This window comes from Clarias gariepinus, chromosome 25 (assembly GCF_024256425.1).
Source record: "Clarias gariepinus isolate MV-2021 ecotype Netherlands chromosome 25, CGAR_prim_01v2, whole genome shotgun sequence".
In the NCBI taxonomy this organism is placed as follows: domain Eukaryota; kingdom Metazoa; phylum Chordata; class Actinopteri; order Siluriformes; family Clariidae; genus Clarias; species Clarias gariepinus.
In genome coordinates this window covers 12,888,385-12,915,063 of record NC_071124.1, presented here as the reverse complement: position 1 = coordinate 12,915,063, position 26,679 = coordinate 12,888,385, and the positions used below count along the sequence as shown (strand labels likewise).

At 37.4% G+C, this 26,679-nt stretch overlaps 1 protein-coding gene across 2 annotated transcripts in view; it reads right to left on the bottom strand.

Annotated features, from left to right (window-relative positions):
• camsap2b (calmodulin regulated spectrin-associated protein family, member 2b) overlaps nt 1-21,621 on the bottom strand; it is a 56,638-nt gene extending 35,017 nt beyond the window's left edge. For both annotated transcript variants that reach the window (XM_053486328.1, XM_053486329.1), the window contains exons 1-2: nt 21,038-21,621; nt 13,592-13,851 (exon numbers count right to left, since the gene is read on the bottom strand). In XM_053486328.1, the coding sequence (XP_053342303.1) occupies nt 13,592-13,851; nt 21,038-21,167 (390 nt within the window). In that variant the 5' untranslated portion in view covers nt 21,168-21,621. The remainder of the gene's footprint in view (nt 1-13,591; nt 13,852-21,037) is intronic.
• Nucleotides 21,622-26,679: the final 5,058 nt, after the last annotated feature.

Here is a 26,679-nt window from a genome sequence, read left to right as displayed (position 1 = left end):
TGACTGTGCTGTCTAGACAGAATGTTCAACTCTCTTTTTTTGTAAACAAAAGTCTCTTTTCATTATTTTAAAAGCCTTAAAGTGAATAATTGAAAAGTCATTGATCATAAATCGAATGTTTACAATGATAAAAATTACTAATAAACAGCACCTATGCTTTCGGACACTATGGTACTTAATTTTGTGTGTTATTTGATATTATTAAAAAAAATTATAAGTGTAAGGTAAATGACACAAAGCTTGTTGGGTAGTTTGAAATTTACAGAAAATACATAGTTTTTCAATCTGTTCTCAAAGTCTCTGTGCCTTAGCTAGAATCAACATGTCAGGTTAAATTAACAGTAAGTTATATGACTCACTCATCATATCATCTATACTGCTTTTATCCTGTATACAGGGTGGCAGGGGCCTGGAGCATATCCCAGACTTGGAGCACAAGGCAGGGTACACCCTGGATGGGTGCACACATACACACACTCATTCATATACTGTGAGGCAATTTAGGAACACTAATTAGTTGAACCTGCATGTCTTAGTACCAGGAGGAAACCCACCAAGCATGAGGAGAACATGTAAACTCCATGCACACAGACCGAGGCAGGAATCGACCCTGGAGGTGCAAGGCGACAGTGCTAACCACTAAATCAGTGTGCCGCCATACAGTAAGTTACATCCCAAATAGAATTATACATGCCTGTCTCCATTCTTACATATTTTAGTTTTAGTGTGTGTTTGTGTATGTATGCATGTGCACGTATGAAAAAATAATGATGATGAAAAATAATGATAAATTAGCATGTAATGCTAAACGCAACAACAGAAGAAAATGTAATGGTTTGACACACGCACATTAAGGGGACAAAGGGAGCATCAAAAGAAGTGGAAAGTTAGAGTTTGTCTGAGGAAAATGTTAATCTGATTGCAAAACACAGAGCATTACACTCAGGTTTTTAGCACATAACATCTTTCTACTTTAACCCCACCAAGTAAACTCATGAAACTGTTTAGGTCTGCTTCTTTGTTACACGTCACGCGAGTGATAGCAGTACGCCGTAAATGAGAAAGACAGATGAGAGAAAAGATCGCGTTGTGTGACTGTCGCTAATCTCTGGCATGATTGGTTAAGTTTGACCAATTAGTATGACTGATACAACATCTGGGATTGTCAAGTAAACAAGTGAAAACATGATTTGAATGCAGGAAAATACATGCAAATAAATCGGCATTCAGAAAACGAATCAAATCGAATCGTGCAGCCCTGCTTAATAAATGTGGATAGTACAGACATGGCGGGCTGTAATGCCAGCGATTCCCCCCCCCCGAAGCACTTCAGAAGAACAATGTTTTTTCCTCAGTTAGAATACAGCCGTTACACATACAGATGTGAAAATGTAATATCACTGTGTGTTTTAAAAAAGCACAGAGAAAAGTACAGAATTACTAATTTTATTCGAATACATGCAGACTCATAGTGACGTGCAGCCCATCAGCATGTTAAAAAAAAGGTCAGTCAGACATCTTAGTAATAAATTAATTATAAGCAGAAAAAATTTTGCTCTAGATAACTTTGCTTGGTTTATATCATACATAAGTCATTTTAAGCTAGTAGATTCATCTCATTTCCTTGTCATCGCTTTATACCGCTTTATCCTGTATACAGGGTCACGGGGGGCCTGGAGTCTATTCCAGGAGACTTAGGGCATGAGGCGAAGTTTATTTGTCTGCTGTCAAGTCACTGTCATATAACATTATTAGTGCTGCTAAATACACAAAATAGACTGCTTGGTCACTTTAAATCAGCATTACTGTAGTGCACTTATAAAAATTACCAACCAAAAGTCTTGTGCAAGAGATAAATAAGCAAATATTTAATGTATCTTCGCAAAACTTTTATCATCCTCTTTTCTAGGGGAAACACTGTGTAAAATACTTATTATTTTCAAACCAAATGTAAATTAACAGTCTCTTAATTGCGTTTGTAATGAATGCTTCTTTTATTCATTATTGAGTCTCTACAGTGAATTACGCAGTCAAAATGTATAATTAAATGTTAGGAACTGTGTGTGTGTGTGTGTGTGTGTGTGTGTGAGTGTGTGTGTGTGTGTGTGTGTGTTTGAGAGTGTGTGAGAGAGAGAGTGCATGTGTGTCTGTAAATGCAAGTCTCGGCCGGAGTGTGAGTGTGTGCGAGTAGCAGCAAGTGTCAGTTAGATAAGTGTTTTGTTAGATAAATACACTTTTGTGTAAAATCACACCAGGTGTTCTAATAATTCCTATGATTACATGACATTGGCTGTTATGCAACACAACATGTACAGACAACACGTAGCAGAAGTAAGAAAATATGGATGTCTTGTCTCTGATGGCTTCTTCAAACTTTCCTACAGTACACCACCTACATGATTTTGAATTGATTTCTGGTGTGGCTGGGGAGATTATTGGTTCAGTGATTTATCGGGAAACTTTTGTGGGGCGATTCATGTGTCATGGACACTGACTCCAAAATATATATATATTTTTTATCTATATATGTTTGCACTAGTGGTGGTATAATGATGCCATTCCTCTATAATCCTACTGGTGGCGTGCTCTACATTGGCTGGCAGCGCAGCATAGTGTATGATCAGACCTAATAATTTGTATTAACTATAACAAAATGTACAAAAAAAAGCGTTTATTATTACAACCATTATGACACCATTATGAGAAAATGAAAAAAGTTTACTTAGGATTTTTGCAAATTAATTAAAAAAAATTTGAGAAAGCACATGTACATAAGTATTCACAGCCTTTGCCATGAAGCTCAAAATTGAGCTCAGATGCATCCTGTTTCCCCTGATCATCCTAGAGATGTTTCTGCAGCTTAATTGGAGTCCACTTGTGGTAAATTCAGTTAATTGGACATGATTTGGAAAGGCTCACACCTGTCTATATAAGGTCCCAAAGTTGACAGTTCATGAGCACAAACCAAGCATGAAGTCAAAGGAATTGTCTGTAGACCTCCGAGACACAAATCTGAGGAAGGTTACAGAAATATTTCTGCTGCTTTGAAGGTCCCAATGAGCACAGTGGCCTCCATCATCCGTCAGTGGAAGAAGTTTGAAACCATCAGGACTCTTCCCAGAGCTGGCCGGCCATCTAAACTGAGCGATTCGGGGGAGAAGGGCCTTAGTCAGGGAGGTGACCAAGAACCCAATGGTCACTCTGTCAGAGCTCCAGAGGTCCTTTATGAAGAAAGGAAAACCTTACAGAAGGACAACTATCTCTGCAGCAATCAACCGATCAGGCCTATATGGTAAAGTGGCCAGACGAAACCACTCCTGAGTAAAATGCACATGGCAGACCGTCTGGAGTTTGCCAAAAAGGCACCTGAAGGACTCTCAGACCATGTGAAACAAAATTCTCAGGTCTGATGAGACTCTCTGGCCACTCTACCATATAGGCCTGATTGGTGTATTTCTGCAGAGATGGTTCTTCTCCAACTGTGGGACCTTATATAGACAGTTGTGTGCCTTTCCAAATCATGTCCAATGAACTGAATTTACCACAAGTGGACTCCAATTAAGCTGCAGAAACATCTGAAGGATGATCAGGAAACACCGGAATGCGTCTGAGCTTAATTTTGCAAAGGCCGTGAATACTTATGTACATGTGCTTTCTCAATTTTTTTTATTTTAATAAATTAGCAAAAATCTCAAGTGTAACTTTTTTTATGTTGTCATTATGAGGTGTTGTGTGTAAAATGAAATGAGTTTGTAGAATTTAATAAAAAATAATAATTTAATCCAATTTAGAATAAGGCTGTAACATAACAAAATGTGAAAAAAGTGATGCGCTGTGCATACTTTCCAGATGCACTATATATATATATATATATATATATATATATATATATATATATATATATATATATATTATTTATAAAGTCATCATGCAGGGGTACCTCGGCAAACGAACACCCGGCCTTGCAAATTTTACCCTTACCTAAAATTTTATTCAATCTAACTTAAATATATATTAAGGTTAAGTGAGACTAAATATTTATTTATTTCATTTTACTTTATTTTTCTTTTCTAAATGTTTGAATTAGTTTTTTATATGCAAAAATAGAATTCTACTTTTGAAATTGATAATATTTTTTGGGTGGCTGGAACAGATTATCTGCAATTACATTATTTCCTGAGAAAAAAATGCATTTTATAATGCGAAATTCGTATGCCGATTTACCACTGTACTTATAGCACTGCAAAATACATTAAATCTTCACCTAGGTCAGTCAGTCAGTCAGTCAGTCAGTCATCGTCTGTACTGCTTTATTCTCTATAAATGGTTGCGGGGGGCCTAGAGCCTATCCCAGACGTCTTAGGGCACAAGGCAGGGCAGACCCTGGACAAGGGCAATTTGGGAACGCCAATTAGCCCAATCTGCAGGTCTTTGGACTGCAGATGGAAACTGGAGTACCCAGAGGAAACCCACCAAGCACGGGGCAAACACGCAAACTCCATGCACACAGAGGCGGGAATCGAACCAGGCTGGGAATCGGACCTTGGAGGTGCTTGGGGGCAACAGTGCTAACCACTAAGCCACAGAACCGCCCTTTCACCTACATGTACTGTAGGTATGATAATATTGTAGGTGGTCCCTGGTCATTTCCATCACTGATGTTTACGGTAGGTTTTGCAGCATTGACTGCATGTGTTCATCAGCGCTGACTGAAATAACAACCCCCAACAAACTCCATAAATAAAATTGATAAAAAAAAACTGTTACAGGGCTCCAGACAGACATACATCTTTCGGAGTCTTTGGCTCCTTAAACCTGAAATATTTACCAGCCATAAAAAAAAAATGTGTAAGAAGACAAAATGTAATGCTTTTCCTAATGTAACAAGGCAAACCCATATATCCATGCTAAGTTAAACAAGAGCCGTGGGTACAAGAAACATAACTGTGCGTTGCTGGGATTTTATGATAGTGATGACTGACTGCTCCTGAGTCTGGGTGGGACGACTGTACCTGAGCAGGAGCAGAGGGGAGTATATCACATTAAAAATCACTGCATGCCTTTTCAATGTTTTGGGGGGGTGGTCTAGATAATAAAACAGTCACAAAAGACACACTGGTGACTTTTTGTCATTCATCGCTGTGTGTCCTGAGCTGGCTGACCCACTGACAGAAGTGTGGTTTCAATTAGCTCTGTCACAAAGGGGACAATCTGCAGTGTGCAGGCCTGGGAGCTATATTGACTATTTAAGGTACATTGATATATATTTCAATAGATACAAGATGAGATATTACTGTGAGTTACATGATCCTTAGATACTTAGGTGAAGCTGTGCCAGTGTCTGCATCTCTCCTCTCTCACACTCCTTACACAGCCACAGCTCTCTCTCCCTCTGCAGCTGTATGTAATCCCGGTGCTCTGGCCATTTGTTCTGCCTTGTTAAAATGTGCTGATGTGCAAACATGTACTGACAGCATAATGATTAATAGTTACAAAGAAATATTCTATAGCACGTTATTATTTTTATCACCCTAAACTACAGTCTTGTACTACAAGTGTACTACAATTTATGCTGCTGCTGCAACCCTAGCCGCGAAGCTTCCACAGCCCACATCTGCCATAAAAACTAGTCAAATTCTATGGAACTATGGAACGACATCGCGGATAGAAATGTTTAACTGTTCTATGAAATGTTTAACTAAAGTTTGTCATGTAATTAACTTAACAGTTTTTTTTTTTTACTTGCAATCAGTTAGACAGCCTATTTGAATGGTTAACAATCGTTAAGATTAAGATTATTTTCAAGCAAAGAATTGACAAATATTTTCTGTGTAAATTTTTTTGCCATGTGCCAAGACTTTTGCACAGTACTGCAAGTAAAACAGCTGTTTGATTTTCGAGTTTTTACTGGTAATTTTGTCACACTTGCTCCTTAAGATTTAAAGTTAAATTACAGTACTGTATACGGTATTTCGATTTATATTGTGTATCGATATTCAGCCAGATTCTTAGTTGATATCACTGAGTGTGAAAAATTTGTTAGGAAATTGCCAGTACAAACCATGCACAAGAAAATAATCTGGGGCTTGAAAATGTTCATTTAAATTTTATACTCACTCTTTTCAACACAGCTGGAGAGCTTTTGATCAACATCAGCTGAAGGTTTAATCTTCATACAACTTTCTAAACCTAATGCTTTTAGATGTTTTTTTTTTTTTTTAAATAACTCTATCTGCAACACTGCCATACAGTGCAGGTTTTTGCTACTTTCTTCTTATGTCTGTTTACATTGTCCTAGTCCAGAAATCAACTCTTCCGTCATATGCAAAAGAGGACAATTCATGAATTTCATATCACACAGCATAACAGTCAAAGTGAGAGTCCAGCTGCAATACTGATATACCTATATGGATATAGAAAAGTATGATCAAACATTAATATTTAGTGTAACAGCGAGTGTAAGTATATTACCAAACTGGATCTCTCTCAGTACTTTCCTCCACCACGGTAATTAACGTCATGGGCTGCACCTCTAATCTAATACTCTGTTCTTGCACTTGAAAGCATTTAATGATTTAAATAATTCAGAAGACTACAGGCTACATGAGAACTTAAAAAAATCTAAAAAGTGTATAAAAAAAACATCAAGAAAATCAGAAACATTCAGTAACAATTGAGACAAAACACTAGTTTGTTTAACGATTGCGGATGGAAAGGGGAAATCGGTCTATTTTTAGTGCAACATGTAAATTTAAATTTGCGTTTTTCCTGCAGTCAGAGCATCACTATTTTATTAATGAACCTTAGACAAGTAAAAATGATGTTTACTCATTGGTATAAAAAAAGAAAGTAAGGCTGAATCCTTACTTTGAGTTACCTTTACTTAGGGTTTATTGAAGGAGACAGGACTCGGTTGGAATGTGTCATCTGTAGCAAGAGATACAGCATAAAACCAAGCAAAATGTAACACATACCTACATTCCAAACCAAAGAAAAGACAATTATAATTATTGCCAATTTTTGCTAAATAACGATTTGAAACTATTTTGTTTCATGTATATTGGCTGTGCTGGGGTGGAGCAGTTTATTGCGAGGGGGGCTTAGCTTTTTCTAATTAAAAAAAAAAAAGTGGAGCTCCAAGAAAAAAGAGGAATCACTGCTCTAGAGTTCCCTCTCTATCAGTTTCATCAAAGGCAAACCTAACAAAGGACGCCTATTGGTAGCTTAGCAAGCAACCTCGCATTATCTCCTCACGATATGAGATATTTCTAGTCTCTTTGTTGGGACATCCAGCCCCTATAAAAACAATAACCTTAAAGTCATACACATCACCAATCCTGCTCTAATCCAGTTGGCACAGCACTTCAGTCCCACTATAACTTTTGCTGTAAAGTCTTTTAAATATACAGTGCTGTTCAGCTCAGACCTACATGGCAGCTGTGTGGAGAAAACTCACGGCTCACATTACTGAGGCACTCATCACTGACAGGAATGCCTTATAAGGCTTGTGTGTCATTATGAAAACATAGGCTTTAAAGGTAGTGACCTGGGTGAGGCCTTATCCACACAAAATCTTAACTCAGAAAAGGAGTTTGTGTTCAATGAAATACATGCTGACAGTTTTTATCAGCATGATGCTACTGAAGGTCTTGAAGGTTTGGAAATAATCACCAAATAAGTACTAAATACACAAATTATAATTACAAAAATGCAATACAGTGAAAAAGTCTTGAGACACCCTTATCTCTTAAAATTTTGCTTCAAAAAGCCAGATGTTTTTGTCTTGAGAAATAGATCTCCAGCCTTCCTGAAGGACTTCTTTGGCTCTTTTTTTTAAGCAAGTTTTTGTCTCTTATTTTCAGTTCAGTCCCTGTACCAGACTAGTTTCAAAGGAATATATTTTGTTGGGCAAGCAAAACAGTGACCTATGAATCATTTAAGCAAAAAAATATTGTAACTCAAGCCTTAAAAAACAGAGAAAAACAGCTGTATGTAGTTGATAGATGACCAGGCCGATTATCTGTATACTGGTGATTTATATATATATATATATATATATATATATATATCCCCTTAATTTAAAGCGGTTAAACTGCTTTCCTATTTTTCTTTTTCAAAAACAAGAGTTATGCACGTATGTATGTATATAAAGTACAAACGACAAAGTGTTATATTTAACTGGAATGGAATGTGATTTAATAGTTAAATCTGTTCAGTCAGACTTTATGCATTATAACAGTAACTCAGAAACCAGTTCCGGCTGTGACAGGAGGTTAACCATTATACACTTGTTCCAATATGCCATTGTTTCTATAGTAACATCTCAAACATGTTTCTTGAGAGCAAGAGAGACCAATTATTGGCAAATCACTGTGGTATAACACACTCCAGACCATGTGGTTACACTAAAAAAGCAATGTACTTTGTACTTTTAGAGCTACATTTCTTTGGTGTGCATTATTTTCTCTCCCAGTAAAATCTGCCGTGTGTAATTTCTTAAATAAGATCACACACCGTGTACTAAAATACTGACAGTGTTTCAAGGGAGAAAAAGCCAGATAAAATAACCAGGCAACGAGTCTGTGTACGAGTTTTACATCAAAATTTTATGTTATACAGGCAATATGCAATATGAAAGCACACTGAAGCTGAAGTTATGCTTCAAGCTATAAGTTCTTAATGAGTACAGTACCTCGGCATACAAACAACTTGCCTCACAAATGTTCGCCTAAAGAACAAAAATTGTGCAAGAAATTTGCCTCGGCATACAAATCATTTTCAGCATATGAGCCGAGCTGAACCGAACCGTGGCTAAGTTGGTGCCATTCAAAACTCGTCTGTGTCAGTGCAAAGCCAAGAAAAGTGAGTTCACATATTTCTGTAGTGCTTTTTTTGCATTTGTACAATTTCTAGTGAAGATATACAGTAGCACCATGGGAGACGAATGTTAGCAAGAAGAAAAGGGAGCCACTTTCAGATTTGTTTTTAGAGCAGTCGGTGCCAAGGGGAATCATAAATTAAGGTTAAGTTAGGTTTAAGGTCTATGTAGTTTATATTTTACTCAATTTAAATGTTTTACTTGTTTTTATATGCAAACATATAATTATAGTGATATAAATTGTTAATATTGGTAATATTTTTGGGTAGCTGGAATGGATTTTTGGGTAGCTACATTTAAATGATTTCCTATAGGAAAATGCGTTTCACTATACAAATTCCCTCTTATACCCCTATCTTACTTATTGTACGTGGTTTCGCGCGGTGACCTTAAGTACGGTTTATCATGATTCACCGCGGGTTTTGCCGCTGTGAGTAGGTTTCCATCTTTCTGCACGAAAAATTAAACATGTTAAACATCAACTTCGCGGAACATTGGGGGGCAAGCACGGCAGCTCATAGTGCCTAACACCGCATCTCACCGTGAGTCAAACCGCATCTGTGAGATAGGGGTATTAAGAACTCGCCTCTGAAATGGATTAAATTCGTATGCTAGGGTACCACCGTAATTGCTTTGTTTTTTTTTTTTTGAATCCTCTCTTGCTAATGGTGTAGAACGAGACTGTACAGTAGATTGTAATTATTTCAGGCTTTAAACTGTTACTCAGAGAGGTTCTGCTAACAAAAGCCGCCCTGAAAAAAATGCAAACATTAATCAAAAAAATCAAACCGCCTTTTGTCTTTTCTGTATCTCTGTATTTCACCCGTCCCCTGAGGCATTCTAGTAAAAGTGGTTTCCTTCCGGCAACAATAACCAAGCTAACGAAGCAAAATGCCACGTTTCCCTTTTTGGGTAATAGTCTGAATTAAAAAAAAACTAATTCAATAGCCAGTGACCTTACTAAAGTTCATTCCATCATCGCTGTGTTTTTAAAAGGATCTCCAGACTTCAGACAAACCACTCAAAGCTACAATGTAAAGAGAGAAAAGTAAGCAAAACATATACTTGGGTACTTCTCTTCTCTTTAGTGAATAGTGTTCAGTTCAGTTTGCTGTTCAAATATGCTCTCTCTCGTTCTTTCTTCTTTTAAAAAGCTTTTCTCTTTTCTTTTGTATAACATATAAGCCCACTACCTTTGTTCTGATTGCCGGTATTAGTGAAACACAGAAGGGTGAAGCACGGCTAGACAAAACAAATGAGTGGAGAAGCAAGCGATAAAGAGACCAGCGCTGACTGGTTGTTCGTTTACCTATCCATCTTATAGCTGTTATGGCAGGAAAGGAGAGAGGAGAGCAAGAAGAGAGAGGGAGATTGTATTGTATATCTTCTGTGAGTGCTCGCTCTGGCTTTGCAGCCCCACCCACAGTCATACTGCAGCGTTAAATACACATGCACGGACATTTCTCTAGTCGAAGAGCCAAGCGTGTACATAGAACACACACAAATTCATTACATTACACTTACACAGCCCAGTACCTCTTGTACACACACACAGAGCATAACCAATGCTGTAAAGACAATCATTAGACAACGGAGAGATCTCAGATTTTTTTCTGGAATAATAGTATTTGCTAAATGAAGCAAATTTGGTTAGTTTATTTCCAAGCACGTATGACTGAGTGTACGTGGATTGTTGCACTTCTCAAGTCATCTGGCTACACCCTGCCTCTTGTGCAGCCCCTGCTGCAAAACACGCACACAGTATTTCTATATCTATGACAGATTTTAACAGTGGGGTTAACTGTAACACATTTAAGCAAGATGTATGGATACACATGCTTAGGCATCCTTTTCTGTGTGTGTGTGTGTGTGTGTGTGTGTGTGTGTGTGTGTGTGTGTGTGTGTGTGTGTGTGTGTGAGTGTGAACAGATGGGCTGAATTATGTGGGCTCTTTGATGAAACTACATTAATAATATAATGACAGATCTAACCCTGCCCCAGCACAGGCAGTCAATACTCACACACACAGAATGAGAGAGAGAGAGCGACAGAGAGAGAGTGATAGAGAGAGAGTGATAGAGAGAGCGAGAATGTGAGTATGTGAGAGAGAGAGAGAGAGAGAGAGAGAGAGAGAGAGAGGGGATGAACTAGAAAAGACTGCAATGCAGAGACTACCAAACCTTCTGTCCAGCTCTCATATGCTTGTTGTGTTCAGGCTAATAGATCGCAGTCTACCTCATGACCTACAGCCACTCCTGTGCAAAAGTATGTATTTTTTTTTATACAAATTAAATTTGTTTGAGATGCTTATATTCCTGCTTTCTTGATTCCTTATAAAAAAGCCTCAATTTTACTGAACATGCAGTATTTCTTCACGCAAAATAAATGCATCATTACAGCTGTCAAGAATTTCATGCATGAACAGAAGGAAGCGTCGCGATGACTCCAGAAAAACTATTGCCCCGATTTGCCCCCTGCCAGCTGCAGTAATATCCCATGTTGCCCAAATAAACGGTGAACAAGTTATATTTTTTGCACAAAAAAATTCAAGTCCACTGCTAAATTCAGCATGATCCCCCCCCCCGACCAAATTTTGCCTTATCAGAAGAATATTCTAAGGGGTATTGGAGATCGTTGTTATGTGAGTGACTGCAAGTTTCTCGGGTCCTCTGGCTGCAGAACAAGTTCAGATCATCACCCCTCTATCACCACGCAAGTGGTTGTGACATGATGTGATTGCTTTATCCAACCATGACACTTACAAGGGCATTGAGCATTTTATACCTTTTCAAACCTTAATGTGCTGCTTCAGAGAACTGACAGTCACAAAACAGAATGATTCTTTATCAGCATATAGTCACATGAATGTTGTAGTCATATGAACTGCTTATCTAAAAATGCCTCATCATTCAATACTGAATGTCAATACCTAAGGAGCAAAGTCTTGAGTATGGTGTGCATTGTATAGTAGATGTAAAAATGTCTACAGGAGCAAAATTATGACTCTGTTTTATCATCCTTAATGATTTTAGCAGCATGCAATCCGACATACACAAAAACGACATCACTGTCCAGAAGAAAGCGAAATTAATGGGACATCTAAATGTGTATGGAATGAATTTAAGAGCATGTCATGCTTGACTGGAGGAGGAACGGACCGCAGCCATATTCTTCTCATCGGCCAAGGTTAAATAACGCTATAAAACCTTTAAACTCTCCACCACTAGATCCTCCAGATTACTGAAGTAACATTTTGCCAACTTGTTTAACTAAATTCTATCTTAATACATTACTGTAGGTGTGCAGCCAGTGAATGAAACCGGAATTCTCAAGTAACTTTAGATTTTGCTCGAGTGTAGCTTTAGCTTACAGCCAGAGAGAGCTAGCTCAATCAAATGCTCTACTGCATTTAATTAGAGCTTCAGGAAATATTGCAATTGTCTGGTAATGTGAAGCTTTCCAATTTAATGCATTTCATTTACTGAGATTAACAGACTGTGTTATGCATGAAAACACATACTGTACTGCTGGAAATGGTGAACTAAACAGATTAAATTGCAACAAAAGTGAACATGGACATTGATAAATGCAGGGTCAAACTAGTCAGAGATGGAGCAAATTCTCACCGGATGTGAGGATCAGACTCCTCTGGTGAAGTGAAACACAGAGCACTCAAGGTACCTTGCTAAAAAAAATTAAGAAATGACCATGACCTTAACATTTGTGAACTCTGAACGTGAACTTTGAGTTGTGGTAAACAGGTTTGGATTTAATGATGTAAAACTGTAAAACTAAGGAGTTGACAGAGAAAAAGGTTAAACCTCCTTGTTTTAAATAGGTTTATAATTTTTGATACTCGGAAACAACTTGGAGTGTGGAAACATACTAAGGGGCATGAAAAATTTATATTACATATACATTTTTTATTACATATTACATTTATATTAAATACAAATATTACATTTAGTGATTGTTGTGGTTTTCAGTGAATGCAAATAACAGTACATTGTGACTATTAGCTTTATGCATTTCTACAGTTTTTTTTATAGCTCACTACAAAGTTAACTTGTAACAAACGTAATTTACTGTGGTTTTACTTATGCACACATCATTTTATTATAGAAAAAAATAACATTATTTTAGCTGTTTATATCTTAACAACTGAATATGTCAGTGTATTTTTTTAACTATATATACTGTATATTATATACTACATTTCATTTAAGGTTAAAAATGTCAAAATTAAAGATCATTAAACTCTATATGTGGCTTTTGCATTTTTAAAAGTTTTTTTATGCATTAATAATAACCTGATTTATGTTTTTATAGTTATGAGCAAAACATCAAATTAAAGAAGCGTTTAGGTTAATCCGATTAATCGAAAAAATAATCGCCCAACTAATCAATTATTAAAATAATCGTTGGTTGCAGTCCTACTCACAATATGTTCCATATGGTGTAATGTATTTATTTTTTTGTTAAAATGGATTTTACAAAATTTGTAACAAAGAAAGTTCAGGAACCGGTATTGAAGTCGAGGTATTGGTGTCAAAAAGTCTTAAACGATACCCAGTCCTATACAGGACACAATAATGATGCAGCACACACCAGGATATGGAAGTCACGAACGATCTATTAATAATAATAATAATATTAAGGGGGAAAAAAAGAAGTGGAGATTACTATAAAAACATGAAAAAAGAAATTCCTTACCATCTGGATGGGTGTTTTGCAGAGGTCTCTCTCAGTGACGAGTCTTTCCTGGTCAGTGACGTACAGGCCTTTCTGAGCCAGAGCCTGGATGACCCCGTTGTGACCCAGCAGGGGTCGAGCAGCATCACTGCGCAGAATCAGGCTGCCAGCCCTACAGTAGAGTTCGGCTGACAGCAGCAGAGATGCCACCGGAGGCTTCAGGTGCTCCTGCTCATACTGGTCCTTATAGAATGGCTCCTCCAACTCCACTGGAATACAGTCTACACATACATACACACAAAATAAAGAGAAACAGGTCAGAGACGGATAGGCTGCATTGTAATATTATTATTATTGGAACTATAGGCAAAGTTTGGCCACGTGTTGGGGGGTCTATTTATTGAGAATGTAACATTTTATTTTATTTCTGTTTAAAAGAACGAAATGAACCAAACAATTAAAAAAAAGATTTGTTCATTTTGATTAACGACATTCAAAGAACAGAGTCACTAAAATGATTTAAATTTTTCATCACTAATGAGAACACAGTGGGAAAAGTATTAACATTTTTTAAAAATAATTTAAAGAATTAAATAGAAAAGAAAAAAAAGAAATTATCGACATAGGCAAGAATATGTTAATTAGGGGTGCTGGATGTCAGTTTTGATTAATTGCCCAACCCTACCATACAGCACCATGTACAAGCAGGCCAGATGTGCCAATCCAGGAAATGATTGCAGCTGCTGCTCCTAACCTTGCTATCACCCTACACCTGGAGCCCCTGAGCAGTTTGAGGCTGATAAAATAAAAAGCTTGGTAAATATGTAACGGTGGTTCTATGAACACTTTATAGACAACATGATTTCTTCATGGACAGAATCACCAGCAACCAATGACTTTGTTGAACTGTTTAGACTGTTGAAAAATTGGGGGTGATCCATGCTTTTTTCCTCTCTTAAAATATGGAATCTAAGCCCCTGAACATGTGCTTTTTCGGTTTACCCGGTGAACTTCATCTCTGGTTACTTACTTAAGGGTCCTGAGACACTGCACTCAATTGTACAAGCATGATGAAGTGCATCTACAAAAAAAATATTATAAAAAATGATTCATAAAAAAGATAATAAATATAATAAATGTTTACTTAAAATTATTTTATTGTTTGATCACCTAGTTGTAGTGCTTTATCCTTTAACTGGATTTCATTTAAAATATCACAGTATTAAAAAAATAAATACAAGTTTAAAATACCTACTACAGATACATTAGTGTGACATTAGCTTATTGAGCATTTTTTTCCCTAATTTATTGCTGTACATGTGCAGTCTGATGCAAAAATATTAGGGAAATGACATTCACAGGAAAACTTAAAGATCTAAAAAGGACGGACTTTCAACTATAATTTAAAGATATTTATAGCCAAACCAAAAAACAACAATTATCAATAAAAGTATCTTAACGTCCAAAACCCACAGACATCACCAGGCTCTGTGTTCTTTGGCTGGTGATGCTCTGACATACTGTACCATACTATACCACCATATGATGAGATGATCATGAACATTTTCCATACTCTTCCATCATTCTACTACAAGTTTCTCTTTGTGTGATGTGTTCATATGATGTTTTCCCAAACAGCATTATTTTTTAAAAGTTTTTGGGCAATAAAATGTTCTAAGGGGTTAGCAAAGGTTTAAATTATGTGGTAAACCCTGTGTATTCACTCCAGTGAAGCTTTCTCTTGATTGCTGACTTTGGCACAAACATGCTCACCCTCTGGAGGGTGTTCTTGATCAGGTAAACCACTTTATTCAGTGGGAAAATCACTTCTCCGAACACACATGCTCTCCATGGTCATCTGGCATTCTTTCCTTTAAAAAAAAAGTGACAAATAGTTCCTTTGGCTGCATTTATTTGACGGTTTTTGTTTTCAGATTAATTTCAACTGATTTATAAGTCACATCTTCTCAACAAGCTCTAAACTTCACTTTCCATAACACACCACAGTATACACACAGTATACACACAGTATTCTGGTCTGTGTTGTGATCCGAGTAATTAAAGTCAAAGTGAATACAACTACTGCTGGCTTGTATACCATTATTCTGGTTAATTAAAATTCATGTTTAAGAGACATTAAGAGATTGTAAATGTCCATATAATACATATTAATTTTTTAAATTAAAACATCAATCAGGTGCTGTTTAAATGTACACCCATTGGTAAAGGTCAACGATGGTCCTCAAGAGCCACTCTGTATGTCATGTTAAATCCTGTCCATTTAATGTCCATTAAAAAAAAACATACTAAAAGAGAGTATAAGACCAGAATGTAGAGATGATCATCTTACCATATTTGTTAAAAGTATTCTAGCAGTTATCCTGACCAAGTAAAGGAATATGTGCATGTCAGTACACTGTCATATGCAATTTATCATTATCCTCATAAACACACACCAACAACCTACAGTTAACAGGTTGTACTGGATTGTCTGCTTATCATGCTGTGATTTTTATAATGGTCCATCTGAAACCAACTGAGCCCCTTAAGAGACGCAGGAGGAAAAAATATAAAGAAAAAAATGGAATCCTTGCCAAACAGTAGATACTGGTCAATGTAAGGATGGCCACTGCTAGACAGATTCTCTTTGTTTTTGTTCATTTCTTGTAAAGTGAATTGCAAAACAATTAAAGCAAGCTTATGTGAGGTTAAGAAATCTTGGTTAGAAACCTAGAGCACATGGTTGGGACTCAAATCGTGTGTTTGCAGCACAATTCAGTACAATATTTCTTAATTATTAAATCTCAGTCAGTCTAAACTATATTTCTGCATTATTAAGTAATGTATAGATAATAATGATATTCATGAAATAATTAAACGTATGATTGCTAAATTGAATTAAGGTTATTCAACTTGTTTCTTATTTGTTGGTATGAGTTTAAGAAATCCCACCCTCCCTGTTAGGATTGGTCACAAGGGCTTGGTCTCGTCTGTTATTGGATAGAAACCTACGAGATGAAGTGCATGTAAAGCGCAGTTTAGAGACCCAGTTTAAAGACCCAGAAGTACATGAGTCACTCAAGGTCACAATACAAAGAGCTATTTTTTTTTCTACATAAGTAAGTAGGTATCCAAAGAAACACCACCTCCACAAAAACAGACACAAGCTTCCTTAACCTGCTCCTAAAAAGTTGTTTTCTTCTTTGTGTGTGTCAGTCATGGGAGAGGAAAGAGACAGGAAATGGCTCTTTCCGGAAGTGGAACCACACAAAGAGAGTCAGCCTGAAGCATTCCTCTCAGTGGAATGCTCTATTACGGACTGTGCAGATAAATCTCATAAAAGAGAAACAACTCTTAACAGTTAGAATCGTTTAGGTATAAAGCTGTGTAAAGCTTGGTTATATGATATGGAATGATAAGGATTTTTTCTGCAGCTCTTCAGCATCTCTTATAACGTGTTGTCATTGTGAGATTAGAGACTTTTACACTCACTAGAGCCAAAAGTAAACATTTTACTTTAGTGTCTGAGCTCTTCTTACAAAGGAGACAAGTGCATGATTTCATAAAGAATATTTGCCTTAAAAATACAAAACCACAAAAAAACATTTCTTTTTTCCATAAAAGTAACTGCAAACAGCTTTCAAATGTTTACCTTTTTCAATAAGTGACAATGCTAAGTTATCATTAAAATTCATAGCGAAGCTAATTCTTATAATGTAGAGGTTTGGTCGGTCCCTCATGAACAATCTGAATGAGATGAAATACAGACAAAGTATATAAGATTTTATGAACACTCCTTGTTTTCTAACTTGGAACAGTCATCCCCAGTAGCACGGCATTGAATAGAGTTCTGCCGCAATTATACACTTACACCAGACAAGTGCTGCTCTGTCCTGAGTCACATGCTAGCATGCAGGCTCGGCCTAATCTTGAACACACTCCTAAGGGCACTGTGATGTAACATAAACAGTCATGAATACAAGACATTTTGTAGAGGGCAACATTCTTGGTGTAGTACTACAGGTCTGCAGCAGAGACAATGGCATGCCGCATCTTTAAGCCAGGGCTAAGTTTGCTAATTCTAACCTGGCAGCTCAAACTCATTAACTAGCATTAAGTCAATTATACTCATTAACTGGATAGGACACGAACTTCTTAGTTAGAAGTGTGGAGAAACTGGGTACTATGAATGGCTACACTTCCTGTGTTTGTTTCCCTCAACAGTCAGCAGAGCTATTACACTGATGTGGTGATTCAGACAGGATACAGGTCCAAAAATCGTAGAGGGTGGAAAAAGGGACAACATTAAGAAAAAATCATCATAGATCAGGATAAACAATCAATATACATCAATGCTCACCGTCTATTGTAAACCTCAATTAAATATTTAGATTTCTGTTAAATGCCATAAGCCACTACATAAAATTCATACATATTATACATCTTATCTTTAAAATAAAAAATATTTTGAGTAGCACCCCATGTAGATTATGCCTACGTGGCACTCCTGAGGAAAAGTCACACATTAATTTCTTTTGCCCACCTTTATCTTTGATAACGGCTTTCAATGCGGTGGCTACTGATGTGTGAAAATGATACTCATGCTCGCAGAAGCACTTTCATTTTAGCCTGATTAACCTTGGCATTGCTATCCGTTGTTATGGAATGTGCCCGCATCACGTGATTACCCGTTCATTCGGTACATTAAGGTCTTCAGCTGACTTTCAGTTTCTGAGCCAAGAGCTGACCAACTGAAGCACCCTCAGATGCCTCCAGAGACTTGTACGGTGGTCACTATGCATGATGCATATTCATGTGTTTCCTTTCTTACCCTTTTTTCTGATTAGCCTCACTAAAAATATTTTTCTTGTGGCCACACAGCTGTTTACATTCAATTCTGTAACAATCACAATATGCTTTCTTTCACTATTAAACATAGCTGTAATGGCTACCGTCTACTGTATTTTTTACAATGTAACTTCACCAAGCGTTTAAGTCATCCTCACTAATTATTTTTTGTTTCAACCACATTTCAGGGATCTTAACCACTCACTCTCACTCATTCATCGTCTATACCACTTTATCCTGTATACATGGTCATGGGGGAAACTCCTAAACGATTCCATAACGGACTTAACAACTGAATCAGCACATGTTCAGTTATACAGCCTCGAAAGTATGGTGACTGAAAAGCAACACGTTGAAGACTCTCTTGTTTTCTTCAGGTCTTCTGTCTGGAAACATTTAAGTTTTCCAATAAACTGCCAATGAAAAGCGATGGGCAAAGACTAATAAACAATAGTATATAACAAATAATAATAAACAAATTAAAGGCGCAAAGATGAAAAAAAAATTTGAAGAAAAAAATGTGTATCCATGGGTTCAAGGCATTATGGCCAATTTGCCTCTTTTTTTTACATGTTTAATTCATAATAAATTAAAAGAAATTACATGTTTTCTTTTTCACTGTAATGGAAACATATCAAAATGTGACTTCTAAACCAAGGTGCAAACAAAGACGTGGCTTTTGCATACAGTCACACCCTTCATTTCAGTCTAATTCACTGTGGATTTAAAAACAGTCGAATAAAATGTTAGAGCACAAAAACAGGACAGTTTTCACATGTTGTGTTTGACTTAAAAAATGTCATGAAATGTTGTAAAGATGACTAGATTACAGTTACTTTTTCCACTTTTGTCACTGCCTTATATAAACATTATAAATCTAAAATCAACAGTACTTGACCGAGATTTAACTTGTATTGGTTTAGATTCTGATAGAAAAAACAGGCAGCCCTCGTATTGACCTTACTCCAACACACACACACACACACACACAGCCACCAAAGGCCTTCCTATTTTAGCTCACTCCACTGGGGCTCTGTGTTGTGGTATGCTGTGCTGCTTTACCACAAGACACCACATCAGCTGTTTATGTTTTCTGGACATTCTATACTGTTAACATATTAAAATACTTAAATTAACTAAAATACATTCAAACACTAAATAAGAGTTACCTATATTCAGTCCTACATTATATGACCAAAAGTTTGTAAACTCGTGACCACTCTCCCTGGATGTACTTTTTGCAAAATCCTATTCCAGGACTAAAACCCTATTCACGTCTTAGTATGCTGGAAAATATTTCCAGTCAATCACCTTAAAGTTTATCTTAAAGGTGTTTAAAGGAGTCAAAGTCAGCGCTCTGTGCAGGTAATTTGAGTTCTTTGTAAAGCCTAATGTAAATGGCCCTTATCTGATGTGCTGTTTGTAAATTGGCAATTTTTGAGGCTGGTAACACTAAATGACCTTCTCCTCTGCAGCAGAGTTAAGTTTTGGCCTTTTCCCTGGAAAGGTCTTCATAAGAACCAAGTTCATCATCGTGCTTGATGGGTTTTGCAAAAGCACTTGACGATAACTGTTTTTGCAAGAAATATTCCAGAACAGCTGATCTTCGTGTCCTTAAATAACAACTGACTGTAGTTGTTGTTGTTATTTAATTTCAGAATTCCATGTGTTATTTCAAAGTTTTTAAATCACCCGTATTGTTCTAGAATGTAAAAAAAAAAAAAAAGATCACTAAACATAAAATTAGAAACATTGAATTAGAAGATGTGTCCAAACTTTTAACTTTTTCGGTATGTACTGAGAGGTTTAGGAGGTTGGGGGGTTAAGCAACCAAGACAAAGATTTTAATCAAATATAAGAGGGTCAACATCACAGAATAAACATTAAACTGATACAGGTGACTAATAGCAGGTCATGTGGCAAAAAAGTGATGTCCAAGTTCTAAGCAGCACATCCTCACATTGCCATTCCACAATATTATGAATGTTTTCTAGTCATTCATGACACGCATGTGTTCAGTTTCTTTTGGGTTTCACAGTTTTATACAGTATGAAGCAAATAATGGGGTTACACCATTGTTGCAATTGATAATATTTAGAGAAATATCTTTTGCAGTAAGGCGAATAAGGTGGCTTAATGGTTAGCACTGTCGCCTTGCACCTTCAGGGTCCAGGTTCGACTCCCACCTGGGGGTCTTTGTGCATGAAGCTTGCATGTTTTCCCATTGGTCCTAGTGTGTGAATAAACATGTGAGTGTGTGCGCTCTGTGATTGATTGGCACCCTGTCATATAGACGTGAGTTATGTTTTGCACTATAATAAAAGAGGATGAATACACAAAATAAAAACAGCCTTTTAGGTAATTGCTTAATACCATAATCAATACATCAGTGCACATTAATAGTGGTGACATCGCCTTTAGTAACGCACACTGCAGTTTAGGACGTAACCTTGGAGACGCATCATGTGCGGGAGGGGAAACCGGGAAACAGCCCTTTGATACAGTCACTGCTTATCTAAACGACACTGCTCATCCAATCACGGGCCTGGAAAACTTGTGTTTCTTTCTACCATATTCTTCCTCACTCGTGGAAATGGTGTATCGCGATGTGCCACCCACCTGAGCCAAAGGCTTTGGCCACGAGCCACGTCAGGCTGCACGCTATTTTGGCCCTCGTAAAGTCGTAGTGATCAAACTGTTTGATGGTCGGGACGATGAACGTCCTCCTGGAGCCTCCCGCGTCTTCCATCACTACTTCCACACGGTCAAGCAGCGCAGAACTACGGGAAAATCCCGGCTGATGGCATTTCTCTCAACGCGCAATTCGCCTCCCAAAAATAACCGCGCGCTCCTCGAGCTCTCACAGCCCCGCCTTCTGTAGACCGCGGAGGCGCGCGCCAGGATGTTCCGCTCTAACGGAGAAAACCATTCCGTCGTTTCTCTACTGTGGGCCGAAATCCATCCAGCGGCTGAACGCAGGGAGCTGCGGTAGTTCTCAGCCTTTCTCCGGCATTATCCCGAGGCTGCGGCAGAGACTCAAGCACAGCTGGAGACGCGAAATCTTCCCATCAGAGCCGCGTCAGTGCGCCATACACAGAGCTAAAGCCGTTGCCGCGTGTCACTTTTGCGGATTTCCCTCTTCTTTAAGTTAAGACTGTACCCTCCCAAAATCTCTCTCCCTCTCTCTCTCTCTCTCTCTGCGGTTCGCCTGCCGCCGCACTAGCCTGGAAAAAGCAGGAGTCACCTGCGCATGCGCGCTACGCCCAAACGCAGTCTGGTGACGTTTCCTATCCTTTCAGCACCAAAGTTTTGTTCCTGTCTGACGTCATCTACAGGGTGTAGTACACGTTTGGACGTTTCCAGATATTTACATGAACTTGTTATATGACCGAGCACACCCTCGTCCTAAATAAATCACACACGTTTACGTGATCTGGTGGCATATGACAAGAGAAGTCCAAATGTGCTTGTTTGTTTGTGGTACAAGTTTTTTCAAGGAACAAAAGAAAAGTACACATAATTGCAGGAAGTGATGCTATGGCTGATTTCTTGCTATCCCCGACTGAAGACTAGATTCATACAGTCTAACTTTGGCACCATTTACATTTCTATATTCTATTTAGAAACTGCTGGTTTTAAACATGCAATCATGTTCTACACGGCTTATCCCGTACAGGGTCGCCGGGGAGCCTATCCCAGGAGACTTTGGCCACAAGGCAGGGTACACCCTGCACAGGGTACCGATCTATCTCAGGGCACACACACACACACACGCTTAATGCCAATTAACCTATTCTGCATGTCATTGGAATGTGGAAGGAAACCCACAAAACACAAGGAGAACATGCAAACTCACACAGACCCAAGACAGGATTTGAAGGTGGAAGGCAACAGGGTCAACTAAGCCACTGTATGAATCTAGTGTGTAATGCAAATCCAAATTCTCCCATTCTCTAAACTGGTATTATTGTGCCATAATGGGAAAAGTTACAGCAATCCTCTTATTAGCACCCTGGAACAAAGAAAAATGTCAGAGGTCAAATACTAAACATTATCCTAAGCAAATATAAGCTTTCTCAGCATCAAATGATGGGTAGATTAAACATGTCTGGAGTCAAACTTTTTTTGCTTAAAAAAAAAGATAAGTAATATTAAGCAAAACAAAAGTTTTTATGACATTTGAAGCTTTGTAAACCGATAAAGAAGCTTTCAAAAGAAGCTAGTTAGTAGTGGTTTGAAAGAATGCAAGCAGCACATCTGAAGAAAGGAAAATAAACATAAATGCTTTGTATGGGCTAATACATAGACGTATTTCACAGTGGATCACAAAAAAATTTACTAATTGTATAAATAAATTCCTGACATTTTCAGCAGTGCTAGAAAGTTTTGTGTAAAGCGACAGAAGAGATACCACAGTGAATTCAACTAACCAGGTATTCTGCAGGTATTTTTCTACACTGGAGCAGGACACCTGCACTAACTACACCCTGACCAAGTACAACCTCACACATAAAAGACACTATATCCTCTGCTTTTTTGGATCTTTATGGAGAAGAAGTGGGTAATGGTACCTAATCTTAAGGAGAAAGCCAAGCTTTTAATAATGTCACAAAATACTCCTGGGAAGATTTTGAAATCATGCTAGGATAACAAGTCTCATCAGGTTTGGTACATACTTGTGAATTTAATGTCAGCTTAATTACACACTTCTATAAAACCAAAAGAAAGCTAACCAATAATATGAAATTCTGAAATTGTATAAATTTTCATACACATGATATCATTTGCAATGAAAGTTTTGTAAAAAGAAAAATGGTGTGATTTGCTTTGGGGCTGGTATAAATGGACCATTGGGGTGCTTTTGCTATGCAAACCTGGCTTATCCACCCAAAACATGTAATTACAAAAGGAAAATCATTTGAAATGATTCATTATGGTTAAAAAAATTTATGTACGTAGCCAGCACAAATACTCGGGTGTAATGAAGCTTGATTGATGTTATAGGAAGAAATGTGTTAAGGACAGATTCTGCTACCAACAGCAGCCTGAACGGTTGCATTCAGCTGGTTGGGTCAATAGATTCATGCTATTTATAAACAAATTTTGCCGCAACAATTTGCATGCTCCATCATAATCCATCAGTGAGCGGACCAGTGAGTGTTGTGTCTAATCTCCAATGTAAAGTTTTTGTGAGCCTGTTTCCTCTCAAGCCCCAAATTCAGGTTGTTGAATGATAGAGGTTGAACCCAATGTTGCAGCTCATCAACCACAAAGTTGTTCCTCAGAGAATCCAAAAAGTAGGTCCAAAAATTGCAAGATTCTAATAGTAGCAAGTCTAAAAGACCTCAGAGTAGGACAGACCATGTGCTCACAGCTGGAAAAATTACAGCTGAATACATGGAGTAATCTATGTATTTTGTCACCACCATCTGGAAAAGAAATGCAATTTCAGGTCACCAACTGAATATTTCATTCCAATTTCCTCCAGATGTTTATGTAAATTTGGGATTTAATTACATCTCACAAATGCACAAAATGCATGTGGGAAAAAACAGTTTGTTGATGTATGAACATCACCAAATTGCTAGAGATTGTTTAGTTTGTGCCAACTTGGACCACTGGCAATCAACACAGGCTTAACCCTTTAAAAATATGCTCTGTATTCTCGTAGAATTATCATGCTTATTCTAAATCTCCAAATTTACATGTTTCATTTTGATTCTGTTTTGATTGGAAACCGCTTAATAAAAACTGCAAAATGACAATAAAGTTGAAATCTATTTTATTCTAATCTAATCTGTTGTTGTTTGGTAAAATAATCAACAGGAAAAAAACATAGCTATGTATAATTGTGAAAGTAAGCACTATGTGCTAAAAACTTACAGGATTGGGATTAAACTGCTGTGTGTAACAGCATGTTATTGAGACTAATCATTAAAGACTAGAATTTTATGTAAAATGTGATAAGAAATGTGAGTATAAAAAAATGAGTGAAATGTGATCTGATAAGTCCAGGTATTACAGAGCGATGAACATCTGGGTAAGAATGTGCCACTGTACAGTACAAGCTTCTGGAGGCAATGTTATGTGTATAGGGCTGCTTTAGTTGCTCAGGTTTAGACTTATAAATGTAATAAAGTCAGCTGATGACCTTATACTAATATACTAAATGACCAGCATATCACATCTATGGAGTTTCTCTTCCTTTTGCACAGGCAAAATTGTGAAAGATTGTTACTGGGAGCCTGAGGAATCATTTTCACACATGAACTGACCACCACCTTGTGTGCTGCAATCAAAGATAAAAGTAATTAAATGAATTTAAATGAGTGTGTGACTTTTTGACCAATCATTCTTTCTCTGACTCTATCAGCAGTGAAAGACTTTTGGCTTTCTATTGCCTGTGAGAGAGCCCTCACACCACCAGGTGGCAGCACCATTTCACACACTTTATACAGTTATTAATTTGACCTTCAGAAATTGTGACCGTTTCTTTTTCTTTTTTTTTCTTTGTTCAGTGTAGAAGTACTCTTACGAAACATTTTTAACACAAAAATCATGGATAAGAGCGACTTACATTTTTATCTCATTATACATCTGAGCAGTTGAGGGTTAATTAGTAAATTATCTAGTTAAAGTTGCAGTTCTACTAGAATACAGGGCATATTTTTAAAGGTTTAAGACTGTGTTAATTGCCAGTGGTCCAAAATGTTGTTTTGTTGGTACAAAATAAACAATCTCTAGCAATTTGGACAGGTTCATACATAAACTGTTTTTCTCCCACATGCATTTTGTGCATTTGTGAGATGTAATCAAATTACACATTTACATAAACATCTGGAGGAAACTGGGATGAAACATACAGTATGTGACCTGAAATTGCATTTCTTTTCCAGATAGTGACAAAATACATAGATTACTCCATCTGTTCTTTATTTGTCTACCCATCCTGAGGCATCTGGAGATTGTGCCAGCTTCAGTAGACAAAGGCCAACCCTGCGAGGATCCTAAGGCATCCAGAGAGGGACCAGTTCTAGCTGGATTTTGATTCATGATGGTTTGGTGCTACACATGCTCCTGTGCTCCCAGTGATCCAGACCTAATCTGCCCTCTGCACCTACTGACTCGTCCCTGTGCTGAACTCAACTTCATGATACTTTAAATAACTTCTGTTATATTGAACTTTTAGCTGCCTAACACACATGATGATGTTATATAATTTCTATCCGTTATCTCCCAAATGAGGATGGGTTCCCTGATTGAGTCTGGTTCCTCTCAAGGTTTCTTCCTATTGCCATCTCCAGGAGTTTTTTCTTGCCACTGTTGCCTTCACCCTTGGCTTTAAAGCTGCTTTGAGACAATGACCATTGTTAAAAGTGCTATATAAATAAATGTGAATTAAAAGTATTCAGCAGTTATTTTTCCAGCTGTGAGCACATGGTCTGTCCTACTCTGAGGTCTACCCAGACTTGCTACTATTAGAATCTTGCAATTTTTGGACCCACCTTTTGGATTCTCTGAGGAATAACTTTGTGGTTGATGAGCTGCAACATTGGGTTCATCATCTATCATTCAACAACCTGAATTTGGGGCTTGAGAGGAAACAGGCTCACAAAAACTTTACATTGGAGATTAGACACAACACTCACTGGTCCGCTCACCGATGGATCTTAATTTTGTTACAATATGCAAATTGTAGTGTCAAACTTTGTTTATAAATAGCATGAATCTATTGACCCAAACAGCTTAATGCAACCGTTCAGGCTGCTGTTGGTAGCAGAATGTGTCCTTAACACATCTGTTTCTTTAACATCAATCAAGCTTCATTATACATGAATATTGGTGCTGACTACATACATCATTTTTAACCATAATGGAACATTTCAAATTATATTTGTAAATTTTTCAGTTTCTTATAAACCTATAATGTCTAAAGTCTAATTCCGCAAGTTTGTATTGTGGAGAACATAACAGGTATGCATGGTTTCTGAAAAAAGCCACTAAAATAACGCCATAAAATCTGTTTCAATGATGAAAAAATCATCCTGTTCACTCATTCACAAAAGAACAATATATAGATTTACTTTTTCTAAAATATGTTTTGTTTGAAAGGCCAAAGTACAAATATACTGAATCTATCCTGCTAACTCATTCATTAGAAGGACATACAGTATGCGAGGAGGCGTAAATGATAATGAATAATTCTGTAATTCACACCAGAGGAGATAAAACCCCACATAATGAGCTGCATAATGAGCCTC